Source organism: Paramormyrops kingsleyae, chromosome 7 (assembly GCF_048594095.1).
Source record: "Paramormyrops kingsleyae isolate MSU_618 chromosome 7, PKINGS_0.4, whole genome shotgun sequence".
Taxonomy (NCBI): Eukaryota; Metazoa; Chordata; class Actinopteri; order Osteoglossiformes; family Mormyridae; genus Paramormyrops; species Paramormyrops kingsleyae.
Genome location: NC_132803.1, coordinates 17287011 through 17309309, shown reverse-complemented (window position 1 = coordinate 17309309; position 22299 = coordinate 17287011). Strand labels below are relative to the sequence as shown.

Genomic DNA, 22299 nt, shown 5'->3' with positions numbered 1-22299 from the left:
TAAGTTGATCAAAAAACTTTCCACTGAATTTTGTTCCCATCACAATAATAATAATAATAATAATAATAATAATGCATTATAAACTGCATTAAAGTACCCTGTTCCATAACAGTAAATAATATAATGTCAAGGACCATGGAAAAGATATGGGAAAAGAAGCTTGGTAATAGAAAAATTAGCTGATTTATTATCTTTCATTATTACGTCAATACAGTATGGCGTCATTAATAATTTCCTCAGTTTGTAATTGCTTCCGGTAAATGTTTATTAATTATAATGCTGGTGCATTATCGATATGGTGCTGATGAATGGGCGTAACAGAGGAAAAAGGACAAGACATACATACTCAGCATCATGGAAAAAACTGTATTATGTTAATGACAAAGTGAGAAGTATCACTAAAGGTACTGATTTAATAATACTTATATGTTCTGTCCATCTGAAAGAGATATTATACTTTCTAAAACGATATACTTTATAAATCTGACTGACAATTAAGGGCCCAAAAAATTGCAACATGATTGGATTGGTCTGGGTTTGGGGGGGCTTTCATGGGGTCCAAAATTTCTAGCGGCACCCAAGAGTACTTTATGGGAGATCTTTAGCAAAGATCTACTTAATATTGCACCAGCTCTGTACTGAGGCTAGCAAAGCTTGAAGAAACCCAAGACAGACTTAGCAAGGGATTTTGGGCACAATGATAAAGAGGTCCTTGTCCCACGTACTGTATAGAGCATGTTTAAAACACCCAGTGTTCTTAGTATTTATTGCGACGGCAATATAATTGTAAGCAGCTTAATTCTGAATATAATTTCATAAACTGGATGGACACAGTACAAAAAAGGACGAAAAAACTGAGCACTACGTACAGCTATATCAAAGTAACCTAACCTTAATAATCAACCTAGCTAAAACATTAGGCATTTAACGTGTAATTATTTGAGCGCACTAACAGAAGAATTGAGCAGTCACCGTTTCTTAAAATGAACGGTGTTTTTTCACCCTATTTTACAGCCATTTGTCCATTTAAATGGCAGCACACATTATCACACACACTGAGAGACGGCGTGTGTTTGGGAGGTGCCCTGAGGAATCCCACACATACAGAGCGAGCAATTCAATCCCCTAACCCTAATAGGAAGAGGCATCAGCGCTACCCGCTGAGTTACCATATGGAGTAACTGCCTGGCGTTACCTCTGCGCAGATTGCCATAGAAACAGATCCAACCAGCTTCCACTTAATAACCCCTAATTCCGGTTAACAGCCCACCAATGGTAAGCATTGTAGACAAACGCGGCCAATCAGATGTGGCGTTGTTGATGACGCGCCCACAGGTTTGAAACTGTCAGAAAGCAAAGAGAAAGTTTAGCTTGCTAACTGTGCTTCCTGGGCAGTGTCTTATAAACGAAAGGTAATTGCAAAGAAGGAATCGTGTGTGAATGAAAGAGGATTTATTTTGCTGGGCTGAAGAGGAGTATGCCTGCTGTGTTTTTGCACACGTCTATACGGGCAGTATTACACTTTTTGGAAATGGCATAGGTGGTTCTGCCAATTTGTAAATTGCTAATACTTATACTGTATGTAATATCAATATTAGGCAAAAGCCGGATGGGTGCTTGTTCAAATAATGTTTATATATGTGTTGATAAATTGTGCTTAATATGTAATAAGATTATCATTTTTAAAATAGTATAGTCTCTATAGATTTCTGTTATATTTGATAGCGTTATACTTTCCATAGTATTCCTCTGGGTATGTGTAATGTCTAGGTTGGAAAGATTTATTAGCAATCATACTGCTATATAACATAATACAACGCTGCAAAACGTAGGTCTGCAGATCTACATAATGTTGGTTATTGTATCGTATTTGATATTGCTTAGCTAGATGTCATCAGATGAAGCGGAGGGAAGCAGCCCAGTTCTGCCGAAGGATTCAGATGGGGGCAGTTCAGTGTCCTCCGCGCTGCAGGTACTGCAACTGGAACGTCTTAAACTTCTGTTAATGTATCAGATACTTCTTCACCAGCGTCACATTTGAGTTGATGCTAACCAGTGAAAATCAGTTATGGGACACAACATGAACAGCCTAACTTTGATAAACAAGTATAGAATAGTTCTTCTATGGGTCTACCACCTCCCACAATACATTACAAATTTATAAAGACATAATTTTCTTTGGACCCATGCAGGACCTCTTCTCTTAATTACTACATGCTTAATATTTTGCTAGTTGTGGATAATCTTTGAAACGTCAGTTTTTTAATCAAAAGTATTTATTCAGCTCCACCAGACATTCTTATATAAAGTTTTTCAAATTACTTGGCTCAGGTAAGTGTGATCAAAGAGTCATATTTAAATGGGAATGTTGTATTTACGTGGTTAGAGAAAATCATACATGCTCTATTTTGGCAAATGCCGCAGAAATAGAAATGGCTGTGACAGCATTGTAAGGTCTGTTAAAAAATAATATGTAATTGCATTATCAGGCAGAAGTCAGGTCTGATCATGCAGCTGGGACCTATGGATGGATTTTGAGTATTTTAAATTTAATTGGTCAAACTGATGTTCTTTCTCAAGACTGTCTCGTTGTAATAATAACTTTGACTTATTTTTTCTTAAAATTTAATATGTAATTTCATAAATTTGCCAAGAAACTCATTTACGGATAACAGCTGTTTATAAAGAAGACTGTCAGCAGCTTAATCAAATGCACTAAATTCATAGTAGATGATAATTTTTCTTTCCAAAATGTGGTTACTTATTAAATGGAAAAAAAAAATGTATGACGGATAATCAATGATTTATTCCAGTTTTAAGAATACAAATTGTGACTTTATTAGTATCTTTAACTGATGCTGTCACACCAATACTTTTTGATGTAATTTCTATAAGAACGAAAAGCAGAAGTAGATGGAGCTCTTACAGTCATCGTACATCATTTCATTCTTAATCACCTCTGCTCCCTGACTGCTGCCGGACTGACAGGATGAATATGAGGAGCTTCTCCGATACGCTGTGGTGACTCCCAAGTTTGAGGTGGACCCGGCACGTCAGCCCCGCCACGCATCGCAGGCACCCGCCGACGGGAGGATCGCGGGGTTAATGGACGCCACTCGCTCTCGCCCCCTTGTGGGTAAGCTGCCACCATGACTGCACATGCTCTGCTACGATTGTTATTTTTTAAAGAAACGGGCGACTGAGATATTTACATAATTTTCCCCTGAGCCACAGGTCTTTTTTGCCTGTACTCTGCGATTATGATCACTGGCAAAGAAGCACGATAAGCTTTCCATGGTAAATCGTGGTAAAAGTGTTCCACTAAAAGCCAAACCCAAATGATGTAAAACAATATACTTTCCAATGACTTCTTGCATACAAGTTTTTAAAAGCATCCCTGCCCTAGCAGGCAGGTGAATTGAAATGCTTTTATCACCATTTGTATAAGTACAGCTACACCTGCTTCCATGGGTCCCATCTTGCTCTCCATGAGACACACACACAAATACATATAGACAAGTCAGAGCGAGGCTTAAGGTCCAATGGCTGGGTCTGGCCATTTATGCAGCACCCCTGCAGCATTTTGGAGGGTTAAGGGTCTTGCTCAAGGGCCCTACAGACATGCGACTATTTTGCTGGGGATGGGACTCGAACCAGCAACCTTCCAGTCACCCGCTGAGCTACACACCACCCCCTAGGTGGTTATTTTAAGCTCAAAAACATCCCTTTCTTGTGTGATGGATCATTAATTAAGGTTCATAAGTATCCCTAGGTAGTTAGTTCAGGGTCCAACCTCTCAGTAATTTGTTGCAATCTCAAACAACCTGATTAATTTGCCAGGCAGATGAAAAAAAACCAGCCCACATTGGATGCTGTATTTTTAATGATATTTTAGACCCCCGATTTCATTCTGACCAGGATAAGCAGTTGATGAATGGATGAATAGAATTTTCTACCAATGTAATGGACAGCATTGTGCCTGCCATTTAAAGCTTATCTTAAGAAACAGTCTCCAGTGTACCCTGTCTGACCGTGACGGTGTTTATAATTTAGACTCTCTCCATGCTGTTGAGAATGAGCAGCCCTAACATCGCTGGCTGGGCCAGCTTAAGATGGATAAGATGCGTCTCAGTCTTGTTTTTAAAGTTGTATCCTTTTCGTTCACCGGCACCGATTGGCTCTGCTGACGCGGCAGCTGCTCAGCTTCTGAGTGCAATTAGTCTGCAGGCTTTTATCTGCGAAGGACCACTGGGTTTACAGCTGATTGGAAACGAGCCGCTGGACTGGAGCCAAAGTCGGTTTTTAACCTTCAGCGTGTGTGTGTCTCCCAGTATCCTTTAATTTCATTAAGGCACAGACAGTCATTTGGAAATGAAGCGCTGGCTTTTCTGTATGACGTCACAGGGTCGACGGCCAAGTGGGCAGGAGAGCGTCTCTCGAGCAGCGAGGTACCGTCAGCTGGAGTCGCGCCCAGGGAGCACTCAGCCAGGGTTCTAGGTAGGTCCCGGAAAGCCAGCTGCCTTTTATGGTGCCTTTTAGGTTCTTGCACTTCTTATTCCACAGTATACCTGAGCTGCTTTTTGTATCAAGGTCATAGTCATAGTGTTCATAAATGTGCAATGCAAAAGTATTTTAAGTTATAAAAATAGCTTTTAAAAATTATTATGAGCATATCTATCCATCCATTCATCCATCCATCCATTTATTCATTTTCCCCCTAGCAGGGTCACAGTCAGCTTGGAGCCTTTTGCATGAAGCACAGGGTACAATGCACAGCAATCCACAGGGCTTATTCTCAGATGCATAATCATCATTATTCTAAAATGAACTAATAAAAATCTCATATTATTATATGAAAAGTAAATCTCACTAGATTAGGAACTTGCACTGGAACACCCAGACCTCTTATTACCGTTTATCTAATTTACGTTTTTGAGATAAAGTTTACGGGTAAATGAGAAGGGTGTTGGTCACCGTACAGCTTTCACGTGGAAGTTTTTTTTTTGTTGATGTTCAGCTTCCGCAGAGGAGATGCCCATCAGGGCCAGTGTCGTGTCAGCCGTCGATTTGGAGGAGGTGCACAGTGAGCCGGAGAGCTCTGGGAGCAGCATCCCAGAGCCTGGGGTTACTGCCGTGACTGAGATGTTTGTGTCTGAAGAGCAGCTGAGCCGTATGGAACAGGTGCTGGATACCTGGAGCGACAACCTGAAGGCAAGTTATCACCAGTGTTTACAGAGGAAGATCTATCAGATTAATTATGGTGATTAGAATGAACAGGAAGCCATCACCTGTCAGGTTTTGTCAGTGTAGATCATCACTGTCTGATGAAAAACACGTACAGTACTCCTGCATCTTGTCTGGTCAGTTGGTTCCACGACTACATAAGAACATAAGAAATCTACAAACGAGAGGAGGCCATTCGGCCCATCAAGCTCGTTTGGGGGAGAACTTTACTAACAGCTCAGAGTTGTTAAAATCTTATCTAGCTCTGATTTAAAGGAACCCAGGGTTTTAGCTTCCGCTACACTAGCAGAAAGACTATTCCATACTCTAACTACATGCTGTGTAAAGAAGTGTTTCCTCCAAATTTAGTTTAAAATGTTCTCCCGCTAATTTCCACCTATGGCCACGAGTTCTAGTATTTAAACTAATATTGACGTAGCCATTTGGCTGAACAGCATCCAGACCTGTTAGAATCTTATATACCTGGATCATGTCCCCCCTTAGTCTCCTTTGCAGAGGCTAAACAGATTCAGCTCAGCTAACCTCTCCTCATAAGACATTCCTCTAAGACCAGGAATCATTCTCGTAGCCCTACGTTACACCCTTTCCAAGGCAGCAATGTCCTTTTTAAGGTATGGTGACCAAACCTGCACACAATATTCTAGGTGGGGTCTTACCAAGGAATTTTATAATCATAGCATCACCTCCCTTGACTTAAGAGATGTAACCCAACATCCTATTGGCCTTTTTAATTGCTTCCCCGCACTGGTGAAAGTGGGATATGGAAGCATCAACATACACACAAGGTCTTTCTCATAATCAGCTACCTTTATTTGTGGGGAACCCATAAAATATCTGTACTTTTATATTTCTGCTCCCTGCATGGATTACCTTACATTTATCTACGTTAAATTTCTTCTGCCAGATGTCAGCCCAGTCGCTAATTAAATCAAGAGACTCACTGAGATAATCCAAAACTGCGTACGTTCAAAACCCTTGTATGAAAGTGCCTATTTACTTTGCATGTACACCTATTAGTGAATGCTATAGTACAGTACAGAAATAGTGAGCGCAGTTCCGTCACCAACCAGTGCTAGACAACAACTGAGTTAGGATGCTGGCTAGTGGATGTTTTAACAGACGGCGTACTGACACACACCTAGCTCAATCCACACTTACGCACTTTGCGTGCCAATTTGAAATTGTTCTTTTTTGGTTAGTTTTAAGGCTTTTTCAAATGTGTTTTCCAACCGCAGTCATTCAAAACCACGTAAAATGCAGGCTGATTGTATCTCCAAAAATCCATAATTTTCTCAAACTGCTTTACAAAATAAACCTAAAACAACAGAATGAGACACTATTAGCACCATAAACAGAAACCTATTTTTACCGCAGCCAGCAGTGAACAGTTTAATGTTCTCAGTGGATATCAGTTGTTGTCAGGGAGGCAAATATGTCAGTGTCAACAAGATATAAACGAATTATTCTTTATATAATACAATTATATAAAAATTATATTTACAATTAACACTAATTGTAGTTAGCTAGCTATCTAGCTTTCATTGTTAAAATTAGCAATATTATGTAATCCATACAAAAAACCAGGATGAACACCTAATATACGATGATACCTAGCACAAACATAAATGCTACTTAAATAGATGATTTCATAAAATATCTTTTCATTGGTCACTTAAATATCAAATGCTATCAGTAGGTAAAGAAAAATAGACGTATTCCATATATATATATATATATATATATATATATATATATATATTAGGGGTGCACCGATCGATCGGCGCACCGATCGATCGGCCTCGATCACGTTAATTTGAGGGGATCAGAAATCGACCATATTCCCATGAGATCCACCGATCTTAGTTATATGCTTTTAACTCTTTGGGGTCGAGTATGTCGTCGACGACATCGCGTACTTTTCGCGTCTATTTCAGTTTATAAATATCTCGCTGAAATCTTAATGTATAATCATGAAAAAAACGCTGGCTAAATCCGTAATCTGTCTTCTTTTCAAAACGTCCATTGTCGGAAGTATTAAAGTTTTTTTAATTAGGTTAAATCGGCAAAAAAGTAAACCATGTCATCTTACTTTGTTTTACCTGCATCGGGGGCGTGTAGTACCGCTCTCACCCGAAGATCGCTATTCACATTCTAAATAGCCGCATTAGCGCGTATTCAAATCGCATTCGCATGGTAATTTGATTAACAGCGCAACGGTGAAACGCGATCCAGATACATCCCCTTCAGCGCCATAAAAGGGGGTTGGGGACGTGGCCAGGTGACAATGGCTCATTCATACACATGAAAGTTGCTACATATTCAATGAAAGGAGCCAGAAATAGTTACATGAGTTAGGTTTTTCTTATTTATTTATCCAAATTAATGTTGCATCTACACCATTTAGTCATCTTCATGTAGCCAAGACTTTGGTGATCAGATATCTGGGATCAAAACAAACTGCCAGCATTGCTTACTATGTACTTTTATAATGTTTCTGCAAGTGTTCCAAACTGCATTTTGCAATGTCTATACTTTGATGTCAAATTTTAAACTTAACAAAAATCTGACATATTTACAATATATATTAAAATAAAGATGAGTGTAATGGCAAAACAAATATATAAGAAATAATTTATTTGCCATGAATTAAGTGTGATGAAATGTGTGATCATGCCCCAGTCAGTGAAAGTGTATTTCCTACCCCTAGGCCCCAGAGGGTTAAATCAGCCTTTTCTCCCATTCCCGAGAGAGGTGCAGTGCAGGCTGCCTCCCTCCCTATTTTTTGGACAAGTGTGTCATAACAGCTATATATATATTTTTTTTTTACAAAATTAGAGAAATTAAAGTCTGGAAGAAAAAATATGATTTTGTAGTTCAAACAGCAATGCTCATTTATATGTTCATTTATATTTGAGGACACTACCTCATGTTTTGTGAGTATTCATATCAATTTACTCAATAAAAATGGAAACATTGAAGTAACTGTCTTTTAGTTATGAAAGAAACAAGATCGGCAAAAAAAAATCGAGATCGGCAGGTAAGGTTGCCTAAGGATCGGTGATCGTTGATCGGCCAGAAAACTGCAATCGGTGCACCCCTAATATATATATATATATATATATATATATATATATATATATATATATATATATATATATATATATATATATAGTAAAAAAGCACAATAATAAAGTGGACATACGTGGTGTTTAAAAGGGAATAATATAATGTGAGCAGAGGACAACTGTCCACATTACCTGGGGGCGGGACTTTGAGCTTCTGATCCTGACGGGGAGGGGTGGGGGGGTTGGGCTCTCTTTGGGTGACTCTCGCAGTGATTTTCAGGTTCACGTGATGGCAGAGCTCCGCAAGTGGAAGCTGGTCTTCATGGAGCAGCACCGGCTGGAGCTGAAGAGGGAGCGGCAGAGGCACGCGGCCCAGGTGGCTCGCCTCTCTGCCCAGACGGACAGTCTGAAGGAGCTGCTGCGCACCTACGAGACCTCCAACCAGAGGAAGGACGAGGTGCCTGCGCCCCCCCCCCCACCCACCAGGGTCTCCTGAATGATCTCAGGCTTTGGTGTCGTTATCCTGCGTTTCCCCAGCCTTAAGGCTACCATCAGTTTGCTCTTCCTTCAGCCTCTGTGGCTGGTTAGTACTGTTTTCGAGACGGACAAGGGGGTGGATTTATGGCCTGAAAGGTTCCCCTCCATGCCGGCAGGTGATCAGTAACCTGAGCCACTCGCTGGAGAGGCAGAGGGAGCGGCTGGAGCTGATGAGGACCTTCACCCACTGGAGGCTGCAGCACCTTGAAGCCAAGGAGGAGGTGAGGGCCCCTCCCAAGGGGGCTCCGCCCAGCTTTCCTTTAAACACCCAGCTGTTGATGTGCTGCTTGTGACCGCCCCCCCCCCTAGCCCGGCACTTCATGCAGCCTCCTCTGCAGGGCCTTACTCCATTAAATCCTAATGACAGTAATCTAACAACATTATGGTTTATGCAAATGGCGTATTGAGCCTGAGCGTGACTTATGACAGCCCTCTATATGTGCTTATTAAACACTCAACCTACTGTCTCCTTTTATGTCATTATATATTTTTTTCTTTTTTGAGGATATGATGTATACCTTACAGCCACAAAATCCACTCAGAGACACAGGTCAATTTAAGGCTTTTAGATAAAAACTTTGAGATAAAAAGCTTTTTTTTTTTTGTCATACCTCTGTCATCTTCTAGAGTAGTGTTTCTCAATCCAGTCCTCAAGGATGGTCCACATTTTTGCTCTGTCCCAGGTCCCAGCACACCTGCACCTGATTTCTGTGGTCTTGATTGGCTGGGAGCTGGGAGGGAGCAAAAATGTGGGCTGTCTGGGGGGTCCCTGTGGACTGGGTTGACAAACATTGTTGTAGAGCATCAAAATTGTAGGTGTTTTGGAGTCCATTGCATGATGTATTCAGTGTTTTGTGTGGGGGTGCGTGGGTGGGTGGGTGAAATGTATACGTAGCGAATGTCCCCACAATGCAATAATAACCTGTTATTTTAACGTGAGAACCACTTTTTCCGGTCCCCAAAAGGGAAAACTCAATTTTATAAGAATCTGTGAGAGCAATCGAAAAACTACAAAAGCCAACAGGCTTGTATTGCGTTTGGTTACTTATAAACTCGCAAATGCGTGTGTATGTGTGTGTGTATGTGCCTGTGTGTATGAGCGTTCGTCTGTGTACATGCGTGTGTGTGCGTGTGTCTGCATGCGTGTGTGTGAGTGTGCCCGTCCCCCCCGTCCCTCCCTCACCTCCGGCTCTCCTGTCCGCCGCTCCAGGCTCACGCGGCCAAGGTGGCGGAGCAGCACTACCTGCTGCAGTTGAAGAGGAAGGTATGGGCGGCCTGGCGCTCGCCCATCCAAGCCCGGTGGAAGCAGCATGTGGAGAGGGCATGCCAGGCCCGCGCCGAGGCCGTGTGCGCCCAGCTGTCTGCCAACCACGAGGCACAGCTGGCCCAGGTGAGGGGCCTCTGGGGGTTAAAGGTCCCGGGAGTATACCCAGGCTTTAATGAGGATAGTGGCTCCAGTGGGACTTTGGAGGGGGGGGGGGGTGTATACAGAGCTGGATGGGGCTAAGTTTGAATTTATTTAAATTTTAGTGATCACTGCACCACCTTAAGAGGGTCTAACAGCTGAGATGTGTCTGTTTTATGGGGACGGAGAAGGGATGGCATCCTCACCTTCACAAGGAGCCGCTCCAACACAGCATTTGTGTGACCAGGGGTCACATGGGTCGGAAAATGAGTTCACCCTGGGGGGCCTTGTGCCGAGGGGCCCTTCCAGTCACACCCAGTACCTGAGTGGAGCCTCATGCTGTGTCCGTCAGTGCACCGAGGAACTGGAGGAGGCCCGGGGAGAGATCCGGAGGCTGCACGCGGAGAGGGAGCGCTTCGAGGAGTCCATGAAGAAGGCTTTCATGCGAGGGGTGTGTGCTCTCAATATGGAGGCCATGAGCGTGTTCCAGGGGGCTGAGGCCAGGCCAGACCACGGTCAGTGCCCCGAGAAACTGACACATATTTAAAGCGCTTTCAAACCACACAAGTTAAACCACACTTAATGCTAAATAAGCAGGGGAGACATAAGGTTAAACTTCACACATAATCTCATAGGAAACTACACCGCAGTAAGCTTTGCTGGTTATTTGTTAGTTACTGGGAGGATTCATTGTGACCGAACCAGGACACAGCCTTTTATTTATATTTTACTTATATGACCCGCAACATATTCATGATTCTAATTAAATTTGGTCAGAAGATCTTTAGTTTTCCACAGAATAAAAAAAGATGTAACGGTATCCCTCTAATTCGCATTGGCAAGTTTCGCCGCCAACCCTAGCAATATTAGATAAAAGTATATTAGTTATCATTCGAATATACCGGTGCAGGAATATAGAAACGCAAGCAAAAAAGGGATTTATTGATGCATTGACTGTAATTGGGTTAGAAAAATAGTTCCATCTGCTCAATATTTACTCTGCAACATCTCTTTTTCTGCACTGCCCTGTACCTTCCAAGTTACTGCCAGTGCTTGTGGTCAACTAATATGCAGGGTGTCACTGTAAGCATGTCCCCAGTAGTTTGAGTTTGAACGAAAAGTACCTTGTCTCGAGTAGGGACTAAAAAAGGGTTCCGGAATCACCTCTAAGGAACTACAGCCGGTTCCTGCAGTGTGAACGTGACAAAAGTTCCCGGTTCTGGAAAAAGGTTTTTGTTCCTAAAAAAAAGTTCCTGAGATGTGAAAGCGGCCAGACACAGACACACATGCTGGGCAGCTTGGGTCTACCGGAGCTGCTGTAATGTTGGATCGTCACAGTCTGCCGTCTTCACAGTCTTCACACCTGGATTGCTCCTCCAGCTCGACGGTCTTCCGGGAGCTGTGTGTTTCTTGGAGCCAGTGGCTCATCAGGCCTGGAGGTGGAGCCTTGTCCATTTCCCCAGGGTCACACTGAAGGAGGTGGCAGGGCGCAGAGGAAATGTGTCACATTGGGCAGTGCCATAAAGTGAAACCCTCTTAGTAGGGAAACTCGATTTTATAAAGATCTGTGACTGCAATCAAAAAAACTAAAATAGCCACAAGTATTTTGTTTGGTTACTTAAGGTTAGGGCTGGGTAGCGGTTAAGGTTGTCATAGTTTTTATGTTATGCCCATAGAAATTAATGGAAAGCCTCCACAAGGAGAAACACTATATGGAAAAAAGTATTGGGACACCTGGGGTGAGTTTCCTGCAACCTTTATGCTACATCATTCGTAAGTTATATCTTTTAACGTAGAACTTACGAAAGACGTAGCATTACGAAGGCTTCGGGAAACTCACCCCTGACCATTACACCTACAGAAGCTTACGACATCCCATTCTATATCCATAGGCATGAATATGGAGCTGGTCCCCCCTTTGCAGCTATATCGCTTTTCTGGGGAGGCTTTCCACAAGAATTTGAAGCGTTTCTATGGGAATTTTTGTCCATTCATCCAGAAGAGCATTTGTGAGGTCAGGTCTGGCTCGCAATCTCAGGTCCAGTTCATCCCAAAGGTGTTTATTGGGGTTGAGGTTAGGGTTCTTTGCAGGCCAGTCAAGATCTTCCACACCAAACGCAACCAACTTATGGATCTTGTTTCTCAGGGGTTGGGCTAGGAAAGCAATTCAGTTTTATTTGTATAACACATTTTCACGTTGTTTCACTGTCTCAAAGCGCTTTACATTATCCCCGCCCAAAGCTCCCAGTGAGCAAGCCCAAGGTGACCGTGGCAAGGAAAAACTAGAAGGAAGAAACCTTGGGAGGAACCAGACTCAAAGGAGGAGCCCATCCTCCTGGGACCGGCAGAGGAAATCAAATGGGCAAGATGGCAAAGTTCCAGTTCACACTGTCCCAATTTTAACATTTGAGTCTCAAAGCAGGGGGCAAGCAGATACTGGTGCTGCTTCTGATGGTAGGATGAACAGTGGTACAGCAGCAGGGCATGCAGGAGAGACGTCTCAGGCAGAAGGGCGAGCAGGCTGGAAGGGAGGCTATACTGTAATTCAAACATTTAATTAGAGGATTCTGAGGGATAATAGATACATGTTCCTCCAGGACACCATGGCTAAGAACCAAATCCAGGGTGTGGTTGCAGACATGAGTAGGCCTGACTAAATTCTCACATACACCTACAGAGTCAAGAATAGCAGACTCCTTAAGAAAATTACTGTACGGACCAGGAAGTCTATACACAATAACAATGATGATTGGAGGTGAAGGACTACAAGGAGATGAGCCAGCAAAACTAAGAACAAGAATTTCAAATGTGCTAAAGCTATAACCACTTTTTTCAGACTCTCCTAGGTTAGACTGAAACATTGCATCAGCACCACCTTTGCCATCTGGTCGAGGGTTATGCTTATAACTGTAATCAGCTGGAGTAGATTCATTTAGTGCCATGAATTCATTTAGTCTAAGTCATCTTTGACTAAGGCATAAGGCACCAAGACTAAAATCATGTCATTTATTAGTAACGCCTGACCCCACACCATTATCCCTCCTCCACCAAACTATACATTTGGCACAATGCAGTCAGGCAGGTAACATTCTCCTGGCATCTGCCAAACCCAGACTTGTCCATCGGATTGCCAGACAGAGAAGCGTTATTCGTCACTCCACAGAACATGTTTCCACTCCTCCAGAGTCCAGTGGCGGTGAGCTTTACACCACTCCATCCGACACTTGGCATTGAGCTTGGTGATGTGGGGCTTGTATGCAGCTGCTCGGCCATGGAAGCCTGTTCCATGAAGCTCCAGGCGCACGGTTTTTGTGCTGGAGTTAATGCCAGAGGAAGTTTGGAACTCTGCAGTTACTGAATCAACAGAGCGTTGGCAATATTTACGCATTATATGCCTCAGCACTCGGTGACCTGCTCTCATACTTTACGTGGCTGAGTTTCTGTTGTCCTAAACGCTTCCACTTTGCAATAATGCCACTTACAGATCACCATGGAATATCTAGCAGGGAAGAAATTTCACAAGCTCACTTATTACAATGGTGGCATCCTATGACAGCACCACGCTTGAATTCACTGAGCTCTTCAGAACGAATCATTCTTTCACAAATGTGTGTAAACCTGACTGCATGGCTCTGTGCTTAATGTCATACACCCGTGGCAATGGGTCTGAATGAAACAACCTGAATTCAGTGATTAAGAGGTGTGTCCCAATACTTTTGTCCATATGGTGTAGATATCCAGTGTGTGCATGTGTGAGAGGTCCAGTGGTGGATGTGTTTGTGTGTGTGTGTGTGTGTGTGTGTGTGTGTGTGTGTGGGGGGGGGGTGTCCTAAGGGATGGGCAGTGACAGTTGTGTGTGTGTGTGTGATTTTATGTATAGTGCTGAAGTGGTAGGAATACTTGCCATTTTGCCGAGTATGAATAAGCAGGGAGTCTGCAGGCTTCTGTAACGTGGGCCTGCTGTTCTCCGAACTGTGTCCTCGTCCTGAACCTGCCGGTAAACCCCCCCATAAATCAGCGAGCCCTCCGTGATGCAGGCTGGACGGGAAGCTGCCTCCTGCTCTTACGAGCAGCGGCGGGGCGCCTGGGAGGGAGGCTGTGGGGGCTGCTGGGTTTTAACGAAGGTCAGGATGTTCCCGTGCGGCAGATGAAGGGGAAGTGCCGTTTTTGTTAAATAGGGCCAGACAGAATGGCTGCAAGTAGAGCAGGAGGAGCCGTTATGGTGGGCGTGCTCTGTCACCACGGCGACTGTCGCTGGGCAGTGGGCTCCGTTGCTCGTTACAGGTTTATTCCAAATCCAGATAATGCTGCAGGAAACTGGTCACAAACACTGCCTGATTCTGACAGCTGTATCCGTGAATGAATGATGTTTTTCTTTGCCATTTTGACATTTTAAAAATTTGTGAAGCATGCTAGATATATATTTGCAGTCACGTAGTTGTGGGCTTTGCAGAAAGTTCCAGATCAGAAATGCATCTTATGTCCTCACGTTGTTCCTTTGATGGCTAACAGCTAGTGGTGATGATTTTTTTCATGTGGAGGAGACGCCCCATTCAGTCTGTGGCAGCTGTGATTAGATTTGCTCTCTGCCGCCCCCTCCTGGGCAGCTCTTCAATGATCAGCCCTGTCGCACTCACAGACCTCCAGCCCGCGCCGGACGCCCCCCGCTCCAGCTCCTCGGTCTGCTTCCAGCCACAGCCCAACCCCCCTGCCCGCTCCAGCCCGGTGCACTTTGAGTCAGCCACGCCCCCCAGCCTGGCCCATGATGACGCAGATCCTGCGGTGAGACATCGCTGTGGAGAAGCTTGTCTTTTGCTTGCCGCATCACTTACAACTCTCCCACTGATCTGCTCTTTTCTGGCTCAGTCACTAATGCCTGTAGATACTGGTAACAGCATTGGTTCTGGTCCCTAGTAACGTCTCTCCTGTACAGTCCCAGTTCATGTCTCAGTCTGGATCTGGAGCTGGCCCATTCAGATCAGTGGAAGGCTTCCCCTCCACCACTTCAGTCAGTACTGTTCTTCCGCCAGGAGGCGCTGCAGCGACCCACAAACAGGTTGTACTCCTTCAGTCCAGCACTCCCCTGAACAGAAATTCTGGTACAGCAGTGTTTCCAATCCCCAGGGACCCCCAGGAAGTCCACATTTTTGCTGTCCTCCAGCTCCCTGGGGGGGGGGGGTCCCTGAATACTGCGTTTGGTGGCCACAGCACACATCTGAACACGAGGGGGGGGGGGGGTGCATTGGAGGGTCATAAAGTCATGTCCTATTGGCTGTTTGCGCTTAAAAGCTCTGCTATAAACTTTTTTTTGTAAAATAAAAACACACAGGTATGATGCAGGTTTTTATTAATATAGTTTTATCAGTGTACATTACATTATTTGTAGGTCATTTTTTTGTGACAGTTCATCACTACATTCTTAATGGTTGTCCAAAAGATCAATGCACTAACAACGCAAGGTCATAGGTTCAAATCCCAGGGAGCCCTTCCCTCTACTGTAAGTCGCTTTGGACAAAAGCCTCAGTTAGCAAATTACTATAGAAGTTCCCTGTGCCAGGGTGCCCTCCTTAGTTCCACGGTTCGTGAAATAGAGCAGTACAGATGCTCCTCTACTTACGCACTTTCAACTGAGGAACTTTCAGCGTAGCGTGCATGCATACTCACAGCATCCTAGTTCTTTGTACTTGCGTATACCCTTAAAATGATGTTGAATAACGACTTAAGAACATTTCAAGTTACGAACGGTCGTTTGGAACGTACCTCATTCGTAAGTAGAGGAGCGTCTGTATTTCTCAAGCTGGTCCTCGGGCCTGTTTGGGTATCCCCCAGGTTGGGATGCACTGAAGTAGAGGACAAGAAGAATAGTGATTCTCATAAAATGAAACAGGTTTTTGTCTCCATTTGAAGCATGGCTGATCTGAGAACAGTGTATGAGCGTAACAGCCGGGTTTAAGGTGGAGCAGATTTATCAGTGAGCTGACGGCTGTATTCTGAAGGCCTCCCTGCTCTCCCGTAGCCCGGCACGCGTGTCGTGACCTCGGCCCAGCAGAAGGCTGCCAAGACCATCACGGCTCGCATCACAGGCCGCCCCGACCTCAGAGGCAGGGCAAGCCGTGTGGCCGGGAGCCTGCAGGTGATGGGGGTCGACCCGCCCATGAGCTCGGTCATCGTGGAGCGACACCATCCCGTCACTCAGGTCAGCCCACCCACATCACCCTCATTAGATATTATTTGTGAAGGAAGAACAATTATAGCTTCAGCAGGGAAGCAGCGTGTCGTTCACTGTATTTAATAATCTTCCAATTAAGTTAATTTAATTAGAGACTGAACAGTGTCATAGCTTCTCATTAGTTTTGCATTTAATAATGAAACGTGGCGGGATGCTGTGGACATAGCGGTATATTTACCGTCACACCGTACTGTGATCTGCGTTGCCATGACACTCTTGTATTGTTTTTTCCTCCCCTGTGTCACCTCATCAGCTTACTGTCAGCCAGGCGACAGCAGCGAAGTTCCCCCGATCCTCTCAGGGCTCCGCAGGTGGCAGAGGCCCCGCCCATCATGGCAGGGCCCCCACCTCTCAGATACACTCCATCAAGCTGGTGGAATGAAGCTCACCCCCCCCCCCACACACACACACACGCACAAGCGAAAGGGCATTCATCAGGCTCGTTAATCTGACACGGCTGAGGACTGGAGTGAAGGACTTGAAGAGCCTCACTTAGGCCAGTGTTTCCCAACCCGGTCCTTGGCAACCCCTAGCCAGTCCACGTTTTTGCTCCTTCCCAGCTAGGAGCGAAAATGTGGACTGTCTGGGGGTCCCTGAGGGCTGGGATGGGAAATGCTGATTTAGGCTACCTCTGTATGCATTGATTGATTGATATATAAATTATATACATACACACACATACGTGTGCGTGTGTGTGTATGATATACATTTTCATATGCTAAAAGGTCGATTTTGAAATGGGTAGTTAAAAAGATTACGGTTGAGAATTACAATTGTGCACAATTAAGTTTTTTGTTGGAAATAATAACATCATACTAAACTAATTTTCCTCAAACTCTCAAACCTCAGGGACCACTTTCCTGTTTTATGCATTTGTTTACATTTTTTTTTTTTTTAAATGTTTTCAATTAACTTTGTCTGATTTTTAATAAATTTTATTAATGAAGTGTATCACTGTTGTATAAGTGTAGTATACCTTTTGTATATTCGTCTGCCAACCTTGAATCCTCTTACCTGGTCACAGTAATGGAGTCTCCCAGCCAGCACATCCCTTCAGCAATCCGAAGGCTTCCTGTGTGCCTGGGATGTGGAGGAGATTCACAGGAAACGGTGCGGATCCTTTGAAACATGCAGGCAGCAGGTTCCTGCTCCGGCCTGAAATTAGTTAACTGTGTCACTGGCTGCCGGTTACAGGGCCGAGGGGCCTGTGTAACAGCTCCCTGCCTGTGGTGAGGGGAGCAGCTTGGGCTCATTTTCCCAGCGTAAATGCTGGCTCATTCTGTTCCCGTGGACTGTGAAGACAGTGATAAATCCAGGGTTAAGGGCAGCCTCTTTGTATTTCACTGTGGCGAGAGCAGGAAACAGACGTGTCATAAAAAGTCAGCGATAGCATCTTCCAATCCCCCCCCACACTGAATGTCACATTGGTTCAGCCGCAGTGGGTCATTTAATTAATTTTACCTCCGTCCTTTGGAGAGGCTGCCCAGCTTTAAATGCTTTTCTGTGCTCCAGCCTTGAAGGCTTCAGTAATGGGGTTTTAAAAAAATGAAAATGAGCATCCATTCATCCTGCATAAGTGCCGGTTTCAGGAAGCAGAGGGCACCAGGCGGGAGGCACCTTGGATGCAAACTCGTTTAGTCACAGGGCGCACACACTTGCAATGGGCAATTTAGGTACACAATTCACCGAACTGCGTGTTTTTGAACTGCACACAGCCAGAGTCGGTGGGGTTCATTGAACCCAGAGCCCTGGGGATACTGTTAAATGTCCTCAGTACATTGGCACTCTATCTAAACACTTCTTATAGAAAAGCTGGAGCTATGTGATCTTGAGATTGAAATTAGCATTAATGTAGCCATAAACTCTATGGGATTTATGAGTCCTTATACAAAATCCGTTTATCCATCTGGCCGTCTTCTAACTGCTTACAGGCAGTACCCCGGTTACGAGCAAGATCCGTTCTATCTTTAAGTTGAATTTGTAAGGTAAGTTGGAAAAATAATAAAACACTACATAATAATGATACAGTAATGGTAATATAGCTTAATAATAGTATATAATTACTATATAATTAATAATAGCATATAACAACTACTATATACTGTAGTTACTATTACAGCACCCTCCACAATTATTGGCACCTCCTGCAAAGATTTGTAGTTTGGTGAAATAGTTTCATATCACACTGAAAAAATGACAAACATCCAACCTTTCATTAAAATAAATTTATTGAAAGAAAAACATCCCTCATCAAGAAATAATTATTTTCAACAAAAACACAGGTGCCACAATTATTGGCACACCTGGATTTAATACTTTGTACAACGTACCTTAACAGCATTGAGTCTTCTATAACATTTTACAAGGTTGGAGAATACAGAGCAGGGCATCTGAGACCATTCCTCTTTACAGAATCTCTCCAGATCATCCAGGGTTCTAGGCTATCTCTTGTGCACTGTCCTCCTCAGCTCAGCCCACAGGTGTTCAATGGGGTTCAGGTCAGGAGACTGAGACGGCCATGGCAGAAGCTTGATTCTATGGTCAGCTAAACATTTTTGTGTAGAGTTGGACATGTGCTTAGGATCATGGTCCTGCTGGAAGATCCAGTTTTAATTTTTTGACAGACAGCCAAGTTTTGATTTAAAATGTCCTGGTATTTCATGGAGTCCATAACAAGGTTTCCAGGGCCTTTGGAGGAAAAACAGAACCTCCACCATGTTTTACAGTTGGGATAAGGTTCTTTTCATTATAGCCATCCTTCTTTTTACACCAAACCCACCTTGAATGTTTATTGCCAAAAAGCTCCATTTTTGTTTCATCAGACCATTGAATTTGGTTCCATTTAAATTGTAGTAGTGTTTCACGAACTCCTGGCGCTTATGTTTGTGGTTAACTGACAGAAAAGGCTTCTTTCTGGCATAGCTTCCGAATAATCTGTTAGCATGAAGGTGGCGTCTGATGGTAACCCCAAGATTTTACTTGGCCTTGTAATTCACCAACCGTGATCCTTGGGGATTTTTTTGTCTCTCTTACGATCCTCCTCACTGTACGTGGGGGAAAATGAACTTGGGTCCTCTTCCAGGCAGGTTGTAACAGTTCCAGTTGTTGTCCACTTTTTTATTATTGCCCTAGCAGTAGAGATGGGCATTTTCAGGCGAGTACCTATTTTTAAATATTCATTCCCAGATTTATGAAGGTCAACGCACTTCTCCCTCATTTGGTCTGTGTGTTCTCCTATCTTTCCCATGTTGATGGATGACTAAGGGAATTTGGCCTCTGTGTCGCCTCATGTTCGTATCCCTGTTAACCAGGAAGTCATGGATTACAGCTTGAAGGTTCCTATTCACTCCACTCAACTCAAAGATGTACAATTTACAGGGGAAACATGCTTCAGTTACATTGTGTTCACTATAATTTCCAGGGGTGCCAATAATCATGGCACATGTGTTTTTGTTAAAAATAATAATTTTTTGATGAAGGATTTTTTTTTCTTTGAATAAATTTATTTCAATGAAAGATTGGATTTTTCAAATTTTTTCAGTGTGAGATGAAGCTACTTCAGTATAAGGTGCATTTTTTCTAACCCTTTTTACAAATCTTTACAAGGGATGCCAATAATTGTGGAGGGTGCTGTATATTACTATTAGTATATAATAATGATAACAATACAGTAATAAAAGTAGATATAGTGCCTCAAGCCAGTGAACTGCTGAAGCCACGCAATGTCTTCACGAGCTTCACAAAGTAGTGTGTACGTTCATTATTACGAACCACTGTATTTAATCTGAATTTTTAATATAATAGGCTTTATGGCAGTCTCTTGGTAAGTACAAGCTGTCTTTAAGTTGGATGTTCTTAACCCGGGGACAACCTGTATTCTGGTCTTGGGCTTACACTAAATTTCATCTTGAAATCCAATAATTGCAAGGCAGTGTTGAAACTGGAGATTGAATTCTGCGGCCTCATCAAGAAAACATTCATCGTGGATGGTTGCATACTGTGACCTGGGGGCTCCGAAGCTGACCAAAGCCCAGGGTCGCCGTGGTGACCTTACATTATTCAGATATAACAACAGTGTTCTGCTACAGAGCTGAGGTCTATGATCACTGTGATCTATCAGTGTGAAATTAAGAGAATAAATCAACATGATCCACAGCTGTTAGTCACAAACAGCACAGATTCTGACTCAGCTCCAGAAATTGTAATATTTTTGCCAATAAACAATTGTTAAAATGCACATTTATCAATAATTACAAAGCCTATATTTTTCATTACCTAACTACATAACATTGAACACATTGAACTGTTAAAGTGATTAGCACTTACAAACAGAAAAACATATATTAAATACCTTCAGGTCGACCAGCATACAGTATCTACACCTCAAGATACAAATACGGCACATTTTGAAAATAGCTACAATCAGAGTTTGTTATTAAATAATAATAAAACATTAGCTTCTGCCACCATCAAACACTCCATAGCGAAGCCTTTCCAGCTGGCCTTTTTATTTACACTTGAGGAATCAATTCATCTACAGATATGTGATTTTCAAGCCTCAGGAAAATAATTTGCTTCTTTGCTTCAGGACCCCAGATGTGTAAGAAGCTCATGAGAATAGAGAGATGGAAAGCTGAATTATTCGACCACCTCCAACCCTGTAGCATGTAGGGAGATGGAAAATTCAAATCCGTTTTGTAGACACTGGATTCCAGTGGCCTCTCGGTCTCTCCCTCAAAGGATGACAGCGGCAGCAGCTCAGACGAGTGGCGAATTTCCCCGATAAGGGAATACTCTAAGGGCAGTGACACTGCCTCCATTCGACTCTGAAACACTGATAATCTTATCCCCCTCTCAAAGGAGGATGAATTACACTCTCAAGAATTCCCTCAGGAAAATTGCAAATAATCTTCGCTCTAATGGTTGCCTACACCACTGCTCAAATAGTCGTAGTATTTCAGAAATATCCAGTATAGGTGGAAAGCCTGTGAATGATCTGAGATATAAGATTGCTAGCTTGGCTTAATACCTGCACTTGTGATGATGAGCCTAAATATGCATATAATTACCTTTGTATAATGTTCTAGTTCCTCTGCAGTCTGTCTCATTTACAGACTTTCTAGGCAAGGTAATGCAAGTTTATTTATATAGCACATCTTCAAACACAGGTTATTCAGAGTACATAAAGTAAGATGAAATAAAAACAATCATTAATGGAGAATTAAAAATCAAGTAAAAGACAATTAAAGTGACAATAATTAAAAATACAAATAGACATTGAAAAGTAAGAAAAATAGCAACAATATAAATTAATTGCGCTAATCAAAGGCACTATGGAATAAAAATGAAATAGGAACGTGTAAGTTACAAAGTCCTTGGCTTTTGCAGTGGTAACACACTGAGCTGGTCCTGGGGGAGACCGCAAAGCACAGCATTGACCAGTGGCCTGCAATCTGCCGGAAAAAGGCACTTTGTGAAACGTGTTTTAGTTTTACGCCTCAGTGCTGGCCGATAGTCAGCGAGTAGATTTCAGTACATCAAAGAAACGCAATAAAAAGGCTTCATGTATATGATTTGGGTGATTTGAGATATTTTCTCATATCCTTCCTTGGAAGACCAGAAAGCCTTTATGGCACTTCTAAGGACATCCCTGCTGTGGAGAAGATAAGACATTGATCCGATCGGCCATTTCACAGGAACATACTCCACAGATGCCTTGAATTGTGATTTGTAACATGATGAAAGAAAACTCTGGATCTTAATGACTTCCAACCACAATAAAAATTATAATGAATAATACAAATAATTTGAATACTACT

At 43.1% G+C, this 22299-nt stretch overlaps 1 protein-coding gene across 4 annotated transcripts; it reads left to right on the top strand.

Moving 5' to 3' along the window:
- The first annotated feature begins 1315 nt into the window (after window positions 1-1315).
- Window positions 1316-17431, top strand: poc5 (POC5 centriolar protein homolog (Chlamydomonas)). Of its 4 annotated transcripts, none has more exons than XM_023822956.2 (13): window positions 1316-1412; window positions 1885-1972; window positions 2989-3136; window positions 4405-4497; window positions 5018-5211; window positions 8590-8766; window positions 8963-9067; window positions 10057-10236; window positions 10604-10766; window positions 14891-15033; window positions 15185-15307; window positions 16268-16447; window positions 16734-17431. In XM_023822956.2, the coding sequence occupies exons 2-13, from the start codon at window positions 1889-1891 to the stop codon at window positions 16860-16862; spliced, it is 1719 nt and encodes a 572-aa protein (XP_023678724.1). In that variant the 5' UTR covers window positions 1316-1412; window positions 1885-1888; the 3' UTR covers window positions 16863-17431. The 4 variants fall into 4 exon arrangements, with proteins under 4 accessions (XP_023678724.1, XP_023678725.1, XP_023678727.1 ...); XM_023822957.2 differs by having other exon boundaries at window positions 1325-1412; window positions 1889-1972; XM_023822959.2 differs by having other exon boundaries at window positions 1406-1540.
- The last annotated feature ends 4868 nt before the right edge of the window (window positions 17432-22299 follow it).

Bases quoted from the DNA above. Each gene is read 5' to 3' on its own strand.
- poc5 (XM_023822956.2), top strand. From the start codon at position 1,889: ATGTCATCAGATGAAGCGGAGGGAAGCAGCCCAGTTCTGCCGAAGGAT. The intron at 10,767-14,890 runs GTCAGTGCCCCG...TCGCACTCACAG, and splicing joins TGAGGCCAGGCCAGACCACG to ACCTCCAGCCCGCGCCGGAC. The intron at 15,308-16,267 runs GTTGTACTCCTT...GCTCTCCCGTAG, and splicing joins CTGCAGCGACCCACAAACAG to CCCGGCACGCGTGTCGTGAC.